The following is an 18428-nucleotide window of genomic DNA, read 5'->3' on the forward strand; positions in this document are numbered from 1 at the left end:
CACCCTTTATGGAAATAATATCAGGGATTGTTTCGTCAACAAGCCCAACCAGCAGCACAGCGACACACGCTTGGACCCCCATTTGCTTTCTCTACACAAAGAATGAAAAAATACTGGCAGGGCGTCGCAATACACAGCCAGGAGGGGAGACACACCTTCAGCACAAGCCAAACAATCAGCCAGTGTGCTCGCTGTGTGCCCAGCAAGCACCATTTACACTTCACTCTCAATCTGCAGCAACAGCGCCTGGCCTGGCCTGCTGCCATGCCCCCACGGCGGCCATGACACCCACAAATCTACCCAGAAGCCAGACCTGAGCCACAGACCACCAATCACACACTGCGTGGCAAGGACTCTGCTTCCTGGCTAAGTGTGTGTATATGTATTCTTTTTTAAAGTATTGCATATTATTGAGTAGTGTGTAATAAGTGTGTGTACCGTATTGTTTGAGTGTTGTTTTTCATTCACTCTGACATCTTGATACACATTTACTATTGATACTAAAATACAATTTCCTGTGGATATCACCACCTGTGTTCCATATGACACATCTCCAGCGTGACCCTTACTGAGGAACCATATTTGAGCAAGTGAATTCATATGTAACCCCTGCTTCTCTCTCTCTCTCTCTCTCTCTCTCTCTCTCTCTCTGTTATGCCCCATGTTTTGTTCCATTACGTTCATGTCCACTTCCAAAGCCCCTCAGCAGGGGCATTGGGAGCAGAAAGAGGCCTATTTTGCCCCTACTGGACTCTAGGTGTCACCCTGCACAGACAGGGCTTCATCAACACAATGCAGACAGCGATGTGAGTCACTCCGACAGACAGGGTCGTTCTGGTGCGACTTCCTTATCCAACCAGACAAAGGTGTGCAGAGCCTGGTCCAGTTGAGGCACTAGAGTCCAGGAACACTTGTGGACTGGAGGGCAAACTTTATTCAGCTGACAGGTGACCTGCTTCTGGAGCTCAGGCTGCTCCACCTGATCTCTGTTTTACATCTGATCGACAGCTCCAGCCTGCAGCTGCAGACACTCACACACTACCACTGCTGCTCCATCGGCACCTCGATCTGACAGGCAAGAGAAGTGTGTGTGTGTGTGTGTGTGTGTGTGTGTGTGTGTGTGTGTGTGTGTGTGTGTGTGTGTGTGTGATGTCAGCCAGAACATGGACAGCACCTCCCGGAAATTCGGACGAACACAACCAGAAGATGCACAAGAGACGTGTGCTCTCTCCAGACCAGCCTCAAGAGTACACAGAGAGAACAGTCACACTCACTTACAGCCACTCTGTGTTTGTGTGGCAACTGCTTCAATTTACACTGGTGCAAAGATGCCTCCCCCTGACACAACAGAACTAGCAGAGATGCCTCCCTACCACGGCAGCACTGGACCGGATGATTCACTAGCCAGCAAATGTTCCTGTCGGCGTTTTGTTTTCGTCGTTTTTTCTCCCGATCCGAAAGTTTCTGGACTGCACTAGATGTACTGATAGGAGGGTTGCTAATGCGACAGAATGTGACAACAGGCTGCAGCGTGCGCTGACACAGACGAACAGACCCCTGTTGTGCTCATCCTGCGGCCCCATCCACACTCATGAAAATACATAAAGTACAAAGCGTGCTGAGACTCTGAACACAACACAGCCTTTTCAAGCAGCACAAACAGATACGCTACTGAAGATGTGCTGTTTTAACGTCAAGTTGAGGCGCATAACTCCGCTGACACAAACAATACGGTCGACCCAGACTATAACTCAAAGAAAATGGCATAGAATCAGAATGCAGCAAGGTCATTTGAAATAATAAAACAAAACCATTTAACAGGCCTGCAGTGTGCGTGAAGACAATGACTCCCAATCAAGGGCAATTTACAGTGGCGTGCCAAGTCAATTACTGTTTAATTGCACCTGAAACACAATTTAACGCACATTAAGCATAACAAAGCAGAGGAGAAATTATAATCCATAATCATCTCCAATTTGTTATTTCCAAGAGTGTGAGTAATCCAAGGGTGCTGTCTGTTCCCTTTGGAACGATACAGAAACAGCACCTTAAAGGCTTCATTTGGTTTCTTATTTAGAATCCGAGAGCAGAGAGGAAGGCTTGGAACAGGTGGCCCTGGGAGTGGTGGGTTGGTAAATGGAAGGGTCGGAGAGGGCAGTTCTCACCTCTCTCTCCATCACTGATGAGATGGATAAGGATGGTTAAGACCCATCTCACTGTATGTCCCTCTAACTGCACCCAGGGGATGGAGATGATGGGGATGGCTGGGGTGGGGGGTGATAGATTGGCTCAGGGGTTTGGGGTCGGGAGGGGCTGAGATATAGTGAGGGGTGGGGGGGTTAAATATCAGATGAGGGGGCAGTAGAGGGTGGAGGGGCTAGTAAGGAAAACACACCGGCTTCCATTTAAGGTTTATTTGTCTCAAGAGAATGACCCATCTACATAAGACCCCTGATTCACACCCGCCTCACATTTAGAAATGGGAAACTGCAAAGCATCTTGGGCGGTAATGGAAGAGCTAAGGACTGTGCCCCAACCTAACACTTACTGGTATGTAATGGGCTGCCATCTGCTCGGACTGACACACTGAAATCACATGCTGGGATGCATCAATCTCTGGAAATACCTCTTTGACCCCAGGCTGAACGGCAACCATTGGGTTAGGCTAATTCAGCACGCTTCAACACCAGCAGCAAGCAGCTCCATTTTCAAAATAGCTGCCATTAGAATTCCAGTCAAATAGCTGTAGAGACGTCTTCAACCAATCGAAAACTCAGAGGGAGCTTGAAGGTGAAGACCCTGGCAGCACAACGTGTGTGTGTGTCTGTGTGTGTGTGTGTGTGTGTGTGTCTGTGTTTACTGTCTCAGAGGTAAGTGTGTGTACTGGGGAAGAGAGGCGGCAGTACACCTTTAGCAGGTCAATCCCACAATATTGTCCCATTTCCATCTTTCTGCTTTCATTTACAATCTAAGAAGTCTTCTTTTGTGATTGTTTTTTTTTTTTTCTAGTTCTTTCCGAGCACAGATTCTGGCGTCCTCCTGAACCCCATCACAGATTTGACTGTAATCTCTCCTCTGCTGTCACAGTGCTCATACATAATACATCCAGTCCAGCCTCATCATCACACACATCGATCTGCTCAGTCCATCCGAGATAGCTCTAACACACATACACACACAGGCACAGACGCACGCGCGCACACATACACACACGCACGCACACACAGGCACAGACACACGCGCGATAGCTCTAACACACATACACACACAGGCACAGACGCACGCGCGCACACATACACACACGCACGCACGCACGCACGCACGCACGCACACCCTCTGGCCGACTGCAGATCCTCCAAGCTCTGCTGCTCAGGGCAAGGATGTGGGCACTTTTTAATAGACGCTCCGTCAGGGACAGCGCATGAGGAATGAAAAAAAAAGAGTGGGAGTGGCCATGTCAGTCCCTGATGTCAGTCGTGGAGACATTTGCATTCCGGAAAAAAACTAAAAAAAAACTTGTCTGCACAAGCAGTGACCCAGAGCTCTCTAATTGTGTCTCCAGGGGGGGAAGGAGGTATGGGAAGAGGATGATAGAAAAGTAGTGAGTGAGAAAGAGAGAGAGCGAGAGAGAGAGAGAGAGAGAAACTTTAATTCAATTCAATTGCATTTTATTTATGAAGCATCAAAACAATTGTGATGGTCTCCAGGTGATTTAAAGAGCCCAGGGCTTGAATGGCCTAAGGCAAGGACCAAGGTGACTGGGCCAAAAAAAAACTCCCTTTTAACTAGGGCTGCTCGATTATGGCAAAAATCATAATCATGATTATTTCAGTCAGCACTGAGATGATTACTCAATGATTTTGGAAACATTATCCTTTTTCTAAACTTCAAAAACATACGGCAGATCAAATTATATTTAAATATTATTCAATTGAAAAACAAATAAAAAAACATGCATAAAACATCATGTAAACAGCTACCACTGTAGAGCAATGGGATGCACTGGCTGTAGCACAAACAAACAAGAACATTGTTGCAAAACAAAATACAACAAAACAATCAATATATTTCAATTCTATTATTTTCATAATCCTCAAAAGTCATGATTGACGATTAATCGTTTCATTTGATTAATTGCACAGCTCTACTTTTAACAGAAGGAAACCTTGGGCATGAGGGCTGTCAACCAACCAGGTAGAGAGATAGAGCTAAAATACATGAATAAACAGACACAAATAACTCTGCTGAGATAAAGGGCAGATTGATGAGATAAGGGGGAGTTTGATGAGATAAAGGGCAGTTTGATGAGATAAGGGGGAGTTTGATGAGATAAAGGGCAAGGCTGATTGCGTGTGTGGAAGCTAGGTGTGCACTGTGGCCGGGGAAAGCCAATCTGCCGCCTCAGCTGTGGACAAACTCATTAGAGCCCATAGGTCAGCTTTTGCTGTGGAGATGATATCAGCTCTCCAAGAGAAGCAGCTGGTGCTCACACTCCCATGGTTGTCTGGTTCATCTCGCCCCCAATTCTTCAACTCTCTTTTTCGACTATACTTTCTTCCTACCATCCATCCATCCATCCATCCATCAGCTTTGCGCTGTTAAGTGCTTAAAGGGCATGGCATGCTCTGGAGGATAGCGCCTGGCCAACTTGGCCCCGCTGTGCAGGAAGTTCCAGCTCCACTGTAATCAGCCCAGCCTGGTACTGACTAAACTACAAAGCCTGCACTAAAGTTTTTAGCTGGACCATTTAGACCACCAAATGAATGGCGCCAGCCCACCACAATGCCCCTCATTCTGCATCCCACCCTCCTTCAAACACACCTGGGACAAGAGGACCAGGGGGAGAACCCGACACCACTGCTGCACTCCATCCGTTTGTTCGAAACAAAAGGGAGGGAAATGAATGCAAGGCATCAGTCCCATCTCTATTGCCACCCCCCTCCAACCCCCCGGAGAGACAAAAGCGGGCGGATTTAGCGCTTGTTTGCTGCCTTGAGACTGGATAAAGGGAGAGCTTGTTTTTGAGGAGCTTTTTAAGGAGCACTCCTGGCAGGGACCTTTTTTTTCCCCGACTGCTGCCTGTCTGAGGCTATTGCCTACTGCAAGCACCGCTCTCTGAGTGTTCGCAAATCAGCCTTTGTTTTTTTTTAGCTTATTTTTTGGAGTTTTTACTTTCCCTCAATGCCTTGTTTATTTCTACGTTGGGCTCCACGTCAGGGAAGCCAGTGTTGCCATGGACACATAATAGACAAGTGCAACCAAAAAAGGGAAAGGAAAAAACTCACTGCAACCACCGTCATGACCAGAAAAATTAAAACCTGGTTGAAGCAGCGGGAGAAAACTGGAAGTCCCCCAGGGGTCAAGACATGTTTTCTTTCAGAACAACAGATCCTAAATTCCCCCCTTCATTCCATGAAGGGAAGTAATAGTGGTCTCCAATTTATCCTCATTATCCTCAGCCTTGTGAAAAACGCCTGCATGCCAGGAAGCTAATGCAGAGCATAGTGAGTATTTGAAAGGACAGAATCAACGAGGCATTCAAACAAGCCTGGATAAGCATGTCCTCGCCTCAAAAACAACAACAAAACTGTAATGAAAAACAATCACAGCAAAATTGATTCTGTCTAACTTTTAAATGTACTTGGCTGGTGACTGGCTTGGGGGTCCAGTTTCTTAGCTACACTGGCTTCTATTTGTTTCTCGAGGAAGGGATCATGCTTTCAAAGTGCAGGGAGCCATGCATTGCTTCTTTGAGATGCTAGTTATCTCCTGTTTGCAGACACTGCTACTGCTTTGAAAATATCAGTGAGTGGGATGATTATTTAGGTGTGTGTGTGTGTGTGTGTGCGCGTGTGTGTGTGTGTGTGTGTGTGTGTGTGTGTGTGCGCGCGTGTGTGCGCGTGTGTGTGTGTGTGTGTGTGTGCGTGTGTGCGTGTGTGTGTGTGAGACAGAGAAAGAGAGAAAAAAGAAAGAGAGAGAGAGAAAAGATTTCTGACTCCGTTTGACCTTTCACACCAATGGACAAATGCGTAAACATTTTGGCACATACTCACATACATCCCACCTACACACACACACACCTACACACACACACACACACACACACACACACACACACACACACACACACACACACACACACACACGCTGATGTAAATGCATGGGCACACCGTAATGACATATCAGATTCACTGCATACACAAAGAGTCAAACACACAGAAATCGTTTAATGAGCTAAAGAATTGCTCTGATATTTCCTTAATTACAGGAACACGTTCCCTGGCAAAAGGGGGCTGTGGTCTCCCTCTCTCTCTCTCTCTCTCTTTATCTCCATGTGGCCCTTGACTGACCCATAGGTAGCCTGGCCGCCAGGGCATTTGTGCTCCTCTATTAGATGTTCCAATCACACTATCGTACTGCATCCCGCTCTTATAATCATGCCATCATTCCAACTGCCTATTACCGCCGCCCCAGGATTCAGAGAGTGTGTAACCTGATGTGACATTGACATTAAATGACAGGGTAGTCTTCTCTCAGGTAGATCTGGTAGAATGTGTGTCATTACAGCATGCCTGACCACAGGATAACACATGCAATTGATCTGACAGAGAGAAGAGAGAGAGAGAGAGAGAGAGAGAGAGAGAGAGAAAGAAAGAGAGAGAGAGAGAGATAATTGTATGTCTCGGTTTGACCTTTCACATCAGCGATTCATGTCAGTTCTGTTTTCATGTGTTTTTCATCTTGCCGCGTCTGTTATTTTCCCATGTGGCCCATGTGTTTGGCCATGCCGAGGTCCGAGGTGAGGGTGACCCCTTTGACCTTTTTTATCGAGCACTAATCACTGGTTCTGTTTCTCCAGCATGATACAAAACTTCCACAGTTCTGTCTGCCCACGACAAACTACCACACTGCCCACTGCTCTCCTAAACACTCTCTAAACACACACACACACACACACACACACGCACACACATATGCACGCGCACGCCCACGCGCACACACACATACACTCTCTCCGTCTCCCTTTCCTGTTCTTCCTCTCTTTCTATTCCGCTCGCTCCCTGCATCTGCCCACGCCATCTCATCCACCTCTTCTCTCCTCTTCTCTAATGAAGAGTATCTATCTATCTATCTATCTATCTATCTTTCTACTATACCTATCTATCTATCTATCTATCTATCTATCTATCTATATATATATATAGAGTTTATATATTATTTACAATATATATAAATTATTTTGTGTGATGAAGTGAATTAAATGAATGAATGAATGAATGAATCTATCTCTTTATTTACCACCCCTTTCCCCTCTTCTCTCCTCTACTCCTCCTCTCCCGTCTTCTCTCTCCTCTCCTCCTATCCCATCTCCTCCTCTCCTCTCTTCTCCTCTCCTCCTTTCCCCTCTCCTCCACTCCTCCTCTGCCCTCTCCTCTCCACCTTTCCCCTCTCCTCCACTCCTCCTCTCCTCCTCTCCTCTCCTCCATATCCCCTCTCTCCTCTCCTCCTTCTCTCCTACTGTGGAGTGTGCTGGCTGACCTCAGTGCAGCCCTGCGTGTCTGTCAGAACTGTTTCCCTGTAATGAGCAGTAATGGCCCTGCGGCCCTCGGGGAACACACCGCTCCACGGCCAGAAAGCGTCCAGCCAGAGAGGGATGGAGGGCTAGAGAGGGGAAAGAGAGTGTGTGGGGGGGGGGGGGGGGGGGGGGCGAAAAGTGTGAAAGAGTGAACATGGTGGAAAGAGGTCAATAAAACAAATTCAGCGAGAAGGTAAAAGGGACAAGGAAAGTTTATGTGACTAAAGATGGAGTGAAAAGGGGAAAAACAAATCATTGTGAAATGGGGAAGAACGCCTGACAGATGCAGGTGAGAGAAAGAGTGCAGAAAAGAATGAGACACTACAGAGACTAATGACTGGAGATGGTGAGACTGAGCCAACAGACAGGACAGGACAGAACAAGAGCGAGCGAGGGAGAGAGGGAGGGAAATGGGATGATGAAAAGAGAAGAGGTATGAAAGAAAAAGATGATGGAGAGAACAATATACTGTAGGGTTAGAGAAGAAAAAAGCTGGAGGTAAGGGACAGAAAGAGAAAGGGAGAGAGAGATGGGACAGAAAGAGGAAGGGAGAGAGAGATGGGACAGAAAGAGGAAGGGAGAGAGAGATTGGACAGAAAGAGGAAGGGAGAGAGAGATTGGACAGAAAGAGGAAGGGAGAGAGAGATGGGACAGAACGAGGAAGGGAGAGAGAGATGGGACAGAAAGAGAAAGGGAGAGAGAGATGGGACAGAAAGAGGAAGGGAGAGAGAGATGGGACAGAAAGAGGAAGGGAGAGAGAGATGGGACAGAAAGAGGAAGGGAGAGAGAGATGGGACAGAAAGAGAAAGGGAGAGAGAGATGGGACAGAAAGAGGAAGGGAGAGAGAGATGGGACAGAAAGAGAAAGGGAGAGAGAGATGGGACAGAAAGAGGAAGGGAGAAAAAGAGAGAGAGGGCAAGGAGAGTGACAGACTGAGGTGGGAGAGACTGATGGAGAGAGATTGACAGAGCGAATGGAAGCAATGTGGAGAATGAGAGGAGAGACAGAGAAAGAAGAGGGAGAGCAAGAGAGAGAGAGAGAGAGAGAGAGAGAGAGAGAGAGAGAGAGAGAGAGAGAGAGAGAGAGAGAGAGAGAGAGAGAGAGAGAGAGAGAGAGAGAGAGAGAGAGAGAGAGAGAGAGGCTGTGCTAACAATCTGATGTGTGCTGTGCTGTAATGGAGTACTACACTCTCCTCTGACCTGCGAAGGTCACAGACACGACTGGCAGTGAGGAGATTGGAGCTGCACAGCTCTCAGCCTGCTGCTTTATCAGAGGGCAAACATACACCTGTACACACACACACACACGCACACACACACATACTCTCTCTCACACACACAACCACACACAAGCACCTACTGTATGTACACACTACACATATGGAAACACACAAGCACACACAAACAAGCACACACACACACACACACACACACACACACACACACACACACACTAATGCTGCTGGAGCTTCTGCAGTGCCCTCCACAGCACAGGTCAATAATTACCCTGCGGCCAGCTTGTGTGTGTGCATACATGCATGCACATTCACATAAACCATTGCGCACACAAACACACACACACACACACACCCTGACACATTCACATCCACTCACTCACACATGCAATCACTCAGAGCCACACATTGTGCACACACTGCAATTCTGCCCAATGATATTGCACTCACACACACACACAAACACATGCACACACACACAAACACACGCACACACTTATCGCTTGACACTATTCCAACATGACGTAATGAACACACACAAAATATATGCAGACGCACATACACATACACCATACACAGACACAGACACACAAACACACACACACACACACACACACACACACACACACACACACACACACACACACACACACACACACACACTACCACAGAGACTCCGTCATCCGTCTGGCACCGTGACCGTGTACCTGTGATTACTGCAGCATCAGCAGCACAGAAACCACAGCCAGCCTCTGGCCCGCCTCCCGACCTCATCATTCCCCTGGAACATTATAAGAGCAGACAGCCTCGCCCCATCCAGCCTCGATTCAAACACTAACAACCCCCTAAGTAGTCTGAGTGAAGGCTAACCGTCAACAAAATGGATGCCTTTTAAATCAGACTCGCCAGGCATATAAATAACTTATTTGCTTTTATGCGAGGAGATGAGTCTGCAGACATATCATTTAGTGGCTTCATCTGCTTCTATCTCTGCGTCAGTGTGCTTTCCCCTTATCACAAAAGGAGCCGCAGGTTTCGAGAAATCCCGCCGTCACTAAGCGCAGCACAAAAGAGCAGCCGCTGCGGAGAAATCAGTCTCTTTTCAAAGAGCTATTATCATGTTTGAGCCGCTCAAGGACTCCTCTTCAATTACGTCGCAGTGATACGGCACTCATCATCATCATCATCATTATCATCATCATCATCATCATCATCGTCGTCATCGACATCCTCATCCTCAGCGTTCATCACTAGCTGTCATGAAACTGAGAATGTTGCGTTCATGGCCGTAATGACACTAATGTCTTGATTATTAGTGTACAGAAATGTACAGAACATGTCTTATTTAATAGTGTGGTAGGGAATAAAGAGGTGAACAAGCAAAACAATGATCAGTTCAGATTTGAAAGTGTAGGCTGTAGGCTTTCTGAGTGACGGAACTGATAAAACTCTCGTGCCCAACAAGCCTGGCAGAAAAATGTCTTTCTCCCTGAATCAATGGTTTCTTGGTCTCTGCCTGTTTTTTTTTTGTTCAATAAATAAGAAATTATTGAACAAAAAAAAAAAATATTTGTTAAAAATCTAATACCATGTGTTTTTCTCAGCCACAGATTAGACTGCTGGTTTAGACACTCACCTATCATATTGTTTTTTCCATGTGTATTGATTACAGGTTTAGAGAACTGTGTGCCCTCTGTGCGCTAGGCTGAGTGACTCACTTTGTACAAAGTGCATTGCTTTTTTTGCCCCATATGTAGCATTTTTCCCCCCAGCATTTGGTGGCAAAAGTTTTCTTCTGTGATTTGAACTGGAACAACTCTCAGCGTTCACACTGTTAATCTGCATTTGCATATTCAAATGCTGTGCCGACGACGCCCACACATGGAAGACCAGAGGCCTCTCACACTCTCATCCCTGCCCTAGAGCTCTGCCTGGCCCCGTTCCACTGAGCATGTGCAAATGGGCTAACGCTACCCGGTGCTAATTAGTCGAAAGCATTGCATTCTCCGCACAAAGGCCTCATCAGTCCAATCTGCTGCATCAGGTTCATGCACTTAGTGGAGCTAAAGCATGGGCTTTGCGCCGTAGCTTTATGCAAAAATACATGGCAGGTTATTATAAAAAGACTGATCACGAAGTTCATAATGATTAAGAGGCATTGTTTTGCTTTGAAGTTTTTCTTCCAAACATGATGTTGTCCCATTGGTAGACTGTGTGTATGGTAGTCATCACGTCAACTGATGTAAATTGCCACATTTGGTGCATATCCTTAGACACTGATATATATGTGATTGCATATCTAGTAACTATGGAGGTGAGGGAGAGGTGTAAAGTCAAAGAAAGGATAAAGAAAATAAATGAAAGAGAGACGATTTAGAGAAGAAGGAGAGAAAAACATTAATAACTGAGATGAAAAGCAGTGAAGAGATAGATGAAGGAATCAGGGTGGTGCAAAAGGGAGCAATGGAGGATTCAGAGGCCTCTGTCTCTCTGTAAAGGGCCTTGGCTGCATACGCAGGGCTGACGGAATGTTCCAGTGACTTTGAGCGCAATGACATGCTCCTCTGCGATCGGGGCTAAATGGGGATCCAATCTCCGCACACTCCCTGTTTACTTACGGGATTAAATTAAAGAACACAGCAGCCAATTTCATACCTGGCTTCCCTCCGTGCCACTTCACAGCATGGCGGCGCAGGAAAATAACACTGCCCTCCGAGGCTGATCCAGATGTTACACGCTAGCAAATAACGGGAAACTAGCAATGGCGGGGGGGAAATTAGACGCATATATACTCCAAATCGGAATGCAAAGCGAATGATATTTGCTTGTCGGATTAGTGATATTTTGCTGCTGTAAGCCGTTCTTCCTTCCTAGACTTGAAAGGAAAGGCTGCTTTCCTGGATGGTGGGCATTATCAGCGAACGGCTGATTTCCGCACAAGGCGCTGCATGCAATATCAGGCTATAGCGTAACAGCATGTGTTTTCCCATGACTAATTGCAGTGCGCTGATAAAGGCAGCAATTAAATGATAAGTATTGATGATTGATGAATGTACAGGGAAAGGTGACCTGTGCAACTTAAGGTCTCCTGCTGCTGTGTCGTGTAGTATTGACTGATGTCACTCATGGCCTTCAAAGTCCTTTAGAACATTACTGCCATGGCAACAGAAATCTCTAGATTACAATATGGAACAAGACAGTATAAGGGAGGAGAGAAATGACTGAGGGGAAGATGGAAGTATGTCTGTAACGCTAAACAGAGTGAATTTGTCAATCCTCTAAGGAGCAGAACTCTGAAGCGCTGCCCTGCCATATAAATGCCACATAACAAAAGCCATGACTGACCATACAGTATCAACAACCAGGACAAAAACTGTAGGATTCATGGACAGTAACTGTAGGATTCATGGACAGTAAGCAAGCCAAAACGGTTTTCTTTGCTCTTCTTTGGGTGGTCTGCAGAAAAAAAAAATGTTTGTCACTATGAAAACACAGATTCTTGTCTGTTTGACCATTCAGTGACCAATGTGGAATTGAAGATCTCTTTTTGTTCATTTAGGTGGGAGCCTGCCTGAGACAGAAATACCTTGGTAACAGCTAAAACTTAGGTCAGGAATGGACCTGGGGGCTGGGTGCCTTTTTAATTATGTTATCACTGTAATACCCTCAAATGTCAGCCGTGGTATGTTTTGTTAGCACCAGAGGCAGAGTTATTATCAGCTGGGAAATGTCATCTCTCTCACAACAAGGCGGGAAGAAGGACAGCCCTGCCGGATGATCTGGACACGTCCAACCAGATAACCTCCGACACATAGTCCACACCCTGAGGTATCACCAACGTTCTACGTTCTCATTTGAATCCCAGTTTGCCCTATTCATAGGACCAAGGCCTGGGTCTGAATTCCCCGCTAGACAGCAGGGGAAACTTAGCCTAGAAATCTAGACGCGCCCCTAGCGGCAGCAAATTACATTTGCTGCCAGGGCTAGTCTAGCAACTCTCCGTTGGCTTGTGAGCTCCAGAAATCGAAACTCAATCAGGCCAATGAAATCGTGTATAGAGTCGTTAGGTGGGCTTAACATAATGATTGATGGCAGAGTTGCAACGGTTTGGCTTGAATTCCCTGCTACTTGAAAACAAATAAGATGGATGTTGCTGTTGGCAAACAGTGTGACACAAGTTAAGCTTTTATTAAGTTGGCAAACGTTTGAACTAGCCAACTAGCTCCGCTGGTGGGAAACGCATGGGACTCATAGCGCTGCCGCTGTCCTATTGCGTGCAGAGGGAATTTGAAAGACAACTGATTATCCCGCCCCTCGGACTGAGCACTGCGAACGGTGAGTGCCCAGACCCTACATTTTAATGTGGGTCTGGCTCGTCAGGCTAGGGGAAACTAGGAGATATGCTAAATCACTCCAGATTTCTGGAGCCTTCTCTGACACACACCAATTAAACTCATGAGTGCATTCAGCTCCATGGTTTGTTAGATGTAATTGAGATGGCACACTGATGGATGGGTAACAGTGGTGTGTGTGTGTGTGTGTGTGTGTGTGTGTGTGTGTGTATTTGTGTGTGTGTGTGTGTCTGTGTGTGAGAGGTGATTGGATCGGTTGGGGTTGGGGCTCACAGTTGGCAGAAGTGTCACACAGTCAACAGATTCTGAGCAGACTGAAATAATCAGGGAAATCAGAACTGCTTCACTGTTGTTCTCAATGTGCCTCACAAGTTCTAAGTATAAGTAGTATAAGTATATATACTCTTTTAATCCCGTGATGGAAATTTGGTCTCTGCATTTATCCCAATCCGTGAATTAGTGAAACACACACAGCACACAGTGAGGTGAAGCACACACTAATCCCGGCGCAGTGAGCTGCCTGCATCAACAGCGGCGCTCAGGGAGCAGTGAGGGGTTAGGGGGTAGGTGCCTTGCTCAAGGGCACTTCAGCCGTGCCTACTGTTTGGGGTTCAAACAGGCAACCCTCCGGTTACAGGTCCGAAGTGCTAACCAGTAGGCCACGGCTGCCCATTCTCCATGACGTGGTTTACTCACTACTCACATCAGTGAGTAGTGCTCTGTGCCAGACTGACCTGCCACTCCTGGAGAAACAATCAGGACAGCGCACACCTCAGAGACATCACTGCAGGGGAGTTGTGTGAGCCAAACTCTTGACAGGACCTGGCCAGCATCTGACCGGGATCAGATCCATCACAGACGCATCCCAAATTGTTTTCTGACAGTCTATCTGTCTGTTCTTTATTTTCCACAGAACCATGAGAGGAATCTTACAGGGGAGCCTCTGTTGGATAATTATGGTTTCCGATCCAACCCATTCTATGTATACGGACTAGGCTCCGTCTCTGGTCTGAATTGGGTTCCAATGATTGGGTTCTGATGCTATGAGAGTATTCAAATTTAGCACGTCTAACTGGGTTCTTATGTGTTTGTGTTACTCACCGAACATGTTCCCGATGTGGCCGTTACGGCTACTAGGGCGGAGCTCGTTCTTGCCCCAGGCGTAGAGCTTGTAGTTGTCCCAGGCGAACTTCATCATCTGAAACAGCACACAGACATATAGGGCCTGTTAAACATGCATGCCAGAACAAGCAATGACATTCAACAGCTGACTCCAAACAAAGATGCATTTCTGATCTGACATGTGTCCACCTGACCCAGACCAGATTAGGGACAAATCCATTCAGTGTGACGGTCAACCTGCAGATAATGATCGGCCACTGATTAGCAAATAAAGATGAGTCAGGCCTCTGTGTGTGGAGAGAGCCACAATAGAATGATTGACAGCTCACTTTTCCATCTAGATTTGCCAATTCCCCAAGCAACTGTGTACCCTACAGCAGACAAATATCCCACTTGTGAAGAAAGTGAGGAGAAGAGGAGGAAAGAAAAGTTCTCTTGAAGAGAAAAGGAGCGTGTTGTGGGGAGAAGGCAGCAGAGGAAGGCAGGGGAGGGTGAGGGGTGGGGGCTCTCTCTGAAGTGTAACCGTGCTGTTGCCCTTGTGACAAACTGCGGTGATGGACGGGTAGTCTATGTCAGACGGAGGTAGACAGGCGGAAAGATTGAGAAGGGAGCGAGAGACAGCAGAGCGCTGGAGTGGGGGGTGGGAGGGGGGAGGGTGGGAACAACAAGGGATTTAATCATTTTCCACGAAATGACAGCATGCACAAACTATTCATTCCTGCCTGGAGCCAATGGCAACTATAATGAGCTAGGCTGCAGCAAGGGCATGGGTGGTTGACAGCAATCACATTAATGCTTCAGTTCATGAAAAAGCACAAGGCACACTGTGCAAAAACTCATCTTTAGTCCTTAAGAGAAAGGTTTTAAAATGTATAAGATCTTCAAGGAGCTGATGTGCATGATAAATATACAGTTTTTTTTTTATGTTGACTTTTTAAACCATACATTATACAACTATAGGTTCAGACATTAGATACTAGAGTGATTTACACTATATAAGCCTACTTATGAATACTGTTTTGCAGTCAGAACAGCATGGACTGTGTTTGATCCTATTACTAACTATTGTTAAGCAGATATTATTGGCCATCTACTACAAATACTATATACTGAAGATCACTGGATTATTGCAGTTTGACATAAATACTTTAGAAAACATTTTTTTTTCAACATCATTAACCATGCAATTATGACACACTTCTTTAATCACAATCACACTTCACATGAACGCCCTTTACTGTACTCTGTTCAGAGTCTCCCTTGACTATTGTAATTACACCCCAAGTTAGACCTATATCAGGTAAGAGTGATATTTTCAGAGGGCCTGGAGTAAACTGGGTCACTGGGCAGGAGATATTTTAGTTCTACTGCAGGAGATGGACTGATCACTGCCAAACGTTTAAACTCTAATAGGGACAGGCAAGAGCCTTCAAGTTCAATTAAAGGAAAAACACAGGTTTGACGCCACGACGGAGACCTTTTTAGAGTCTCCGGAGAGTTTTTAAAGGTTCGATATGACTACTCTGATAATATGATAAATGATTTTAGAGAATGTCTTGGGAGTTGGTTTGACATCACTTTAAAGCATCTTTTATGCCAGACTAAAAATTGATGTGTTTGAAATGGAACAGCATAACAACAAAAGTATGCATCAGATAGATAGATATATGGAAGACAAAAACAGAGATTCTACAGTAGAGTCTGCAGTCTGGCTTTCCCTCTCTACTTCTGAATTACGTTATTGAGATGTTGATGTGAGCCAAGGTAGCAGAATGTGAGACAGAGCTATTTTCTGCCAATTGCACACTGGATAAAGAACAATACAGATAAAACGCACTGCAAAGGTCACAGCTATCATTTCAAATTAATGCCACAGAATGCACCGAATGTTTGCATCTCTTCAGTGGATTTCAAGTGTAAATAAAACGTCTTAAAGTTAACGCTCACTGGTATTTAGAAGCAACACTTGCAATGGCAAGTCTCAACTCGATTCCCAAACCCGAGTCATCCAATTGTCAGATGGTGGCCTTACCACTGCTCAACCACCTCAATCCATAACAACAAATGGATAATTTATGAAGGTTTGTGCTGTCTTTGTTTTAAGCCCCCAAATCTTTTCAGAATGGATACAGAATGGTTGTTCGACAGGTGGTGGCATAATGCTACCACCATTTCATCCCAGAATCCATATCATGCAAACAAACAAGCTAAAAAAACAAAACAAAGGCAGACGCTTCATCAGGCGTCACCTCCTATTGTGAGGTGCTCCATCACTGATATGACAAACATACGACAGCTCTCCAGATGCCTTCTGATCCAACCGCAGTGGTGTGTGTTGCGACTGGCGTGCTAGACATGTGACAGTTTGAGACTCACAGAGCTGAACTTCTTTGAACTAAATGAAAGTAGAATAAATTAAACATTTTGTGTGTGTGTGTGTGTGTGTTTGTGCGTGCGTGCGTGCGTGCGTGCGTGCGTGTGTGTGTGTCTGTGTGTGTGTGTGTTTGGGGGTGCTAAGAAAGCTTCTTTGCAAACTGAGCTTGGCCTTCTCTGGCAAATCAGAGAGAAGGATAAAGAGATAGAGAAAGGGAGAGATTGAATGAAAGACTGTGAGAAAGAGAGATAGGTGAAAGAGGGATAGAGAGACTGTGAGAAAGGTGAAGAAATAGAGAGATAGAGACTGTAAGAAAGGTGAAAAAATAGAGAGGGGCGAGAGAGGGATAGAGAGACTGTGAGAAAGGTGAAGAAATAGAGAGATAGAGACTGTAAGAAAGGTGAAAAAATAGAGAGGGGCAAGAGAGGGATAGAGAGACTGTGAGAAAGGTGAAGAAATAGAGATGAGCGAGAGAGGGAAAGAAACCTTAGAGATTGAAAGAAAGCCTCACAAATCTGCTTTGTGTTTACCAGGTGTACTACACGTACACGCCACACTCGGATGGAGGTTGTCAAACCACAGGAAGATCTTACACCGACCCAAACAGATCGATAGCCTGGGCTAGCACGTCCTCAGGCGGTGTGTTTCAGCAGCTGCGTGGAAACGGACGTGAGGGCAGTAGAGCTTCTTGGACTGACCGCTTAGCTCTGTCCTGACTCTGCTGTGGCTACTGGCTAGGTTATCAATTGACTGCCATCAACCTCGTTAAATTGCTCTGGTTGTTCCTCACAGCAGGTCAATTGCATGACCCCAAACTGTGATTAAAATGAGTTAGGGATTGACTTGGAAGCTCGGGGGCAGATCACTGTTGTTTCAGCCGCCGTGGAAATCAAAGAGGACCACCCTCAGTGGACAGCATCAGGAATGTGGGCATTAGAGCACAGCGAGGCCTCTGGCATCCTCATCCTCATGCAGTCAAATCAATATGGAGCACAAGGTGCACTCGAAAGAAGGTGCTAGAACAACTAGAAACCCATGCAGACGATATGTTTCAATGGCGTCCTGGCAGGAGAGAAAGATGCTGTATTAATGGGCTTGATCTTGTCAATGACAGCTAAACGATGAGCAAACGCATCCCATTAGAGGAACAACCAGAACTGTGTTCTCCCTTAATGAGCAAACACACTGTCTGATCCTTCAAGGAAGGGAAGAAAAAAAAACCTCAAAGCAATATACTATCTTTAGACAAGACATCAGTACCGCACAGCAATGCTATCTCGCATCAACACATCAACATCATCATGAAGCCTCTCTGTGTGTATGTCACAGTGTGTATGTGAGTGTGTGTGTGTGTGTGTGTGTGTGTGTTTGTGTGTGTGCATCTGCAATCCACATCTTCACGTGGGAGGGTGTTTTAAAAAGGGAAAGGTAAAAAAAAAAACAGAAAAAACCCAATATGTTGCAATATTGCAATACCTTCAATATGTTCCTTGCACAGCACTCCAACCATCCACTACAGTAAATCAAAAACAAACCAGGCAGCCATTATCGCCCCAGTCTTCCCAGACGACCTCTCCTGAGCCGAGAGTGCCCACAGGGGAGAACGGACAGTCTGCGTATCCCTCCCACACCAGGGAGTAAAATGTAAATCAGGTTTCTAGGCCAAGTATACAGTACATGCGTATACAAGGAATTTGGTCTCTGCATTTATCCCATCCGTGAATTAGTGAACACACAGAGCACACAGTGAACACACAGTGAGGTGAAGCA

General features: G+C 46.0%; 1 protein-coding gene across 2 annotated transcripts in view; it reads right to left on the minus strand.

Moving 5' to 3' along the window:
- The window catches only part of LOC121720726 (mannosyl-oligosaccharide 1,2-alpha-mannosidase IA), a 197347-nt gene that overhangs the window by 86109 nt on the left and 92810 nt on the right, over positions 1 to 18428 (minus strand). For both annotated transcript variants that reach the window (XM_042107115.1, XM_042107114.1), the window contains exon 2: positions 14264 to 14360. In XM_042107115.1, coding sequence (XP_041963049.1) covers positions 14264 to 14360 — 97 coding nt within the window. The remainder of the gene's footprint in view (positions 1 to 14263; positions 14361 to 18428) is intronic.

Source organism: Alosa sapidissima, chromosome 10 (assembly GCF_018492685.1).
Source record: "Alosa sapidissima isolate fAloSap1 chromosome 10, fAloSap1.pri, whole genome shotgun sequence".
NCBI classification, from domain to species: domain Eukaryota; kingdom Metazoa; phylum Chordata; class Actinopteri; order Clupeiformes; family Clupeidae; genus Alosa; species Alosa sapidissima.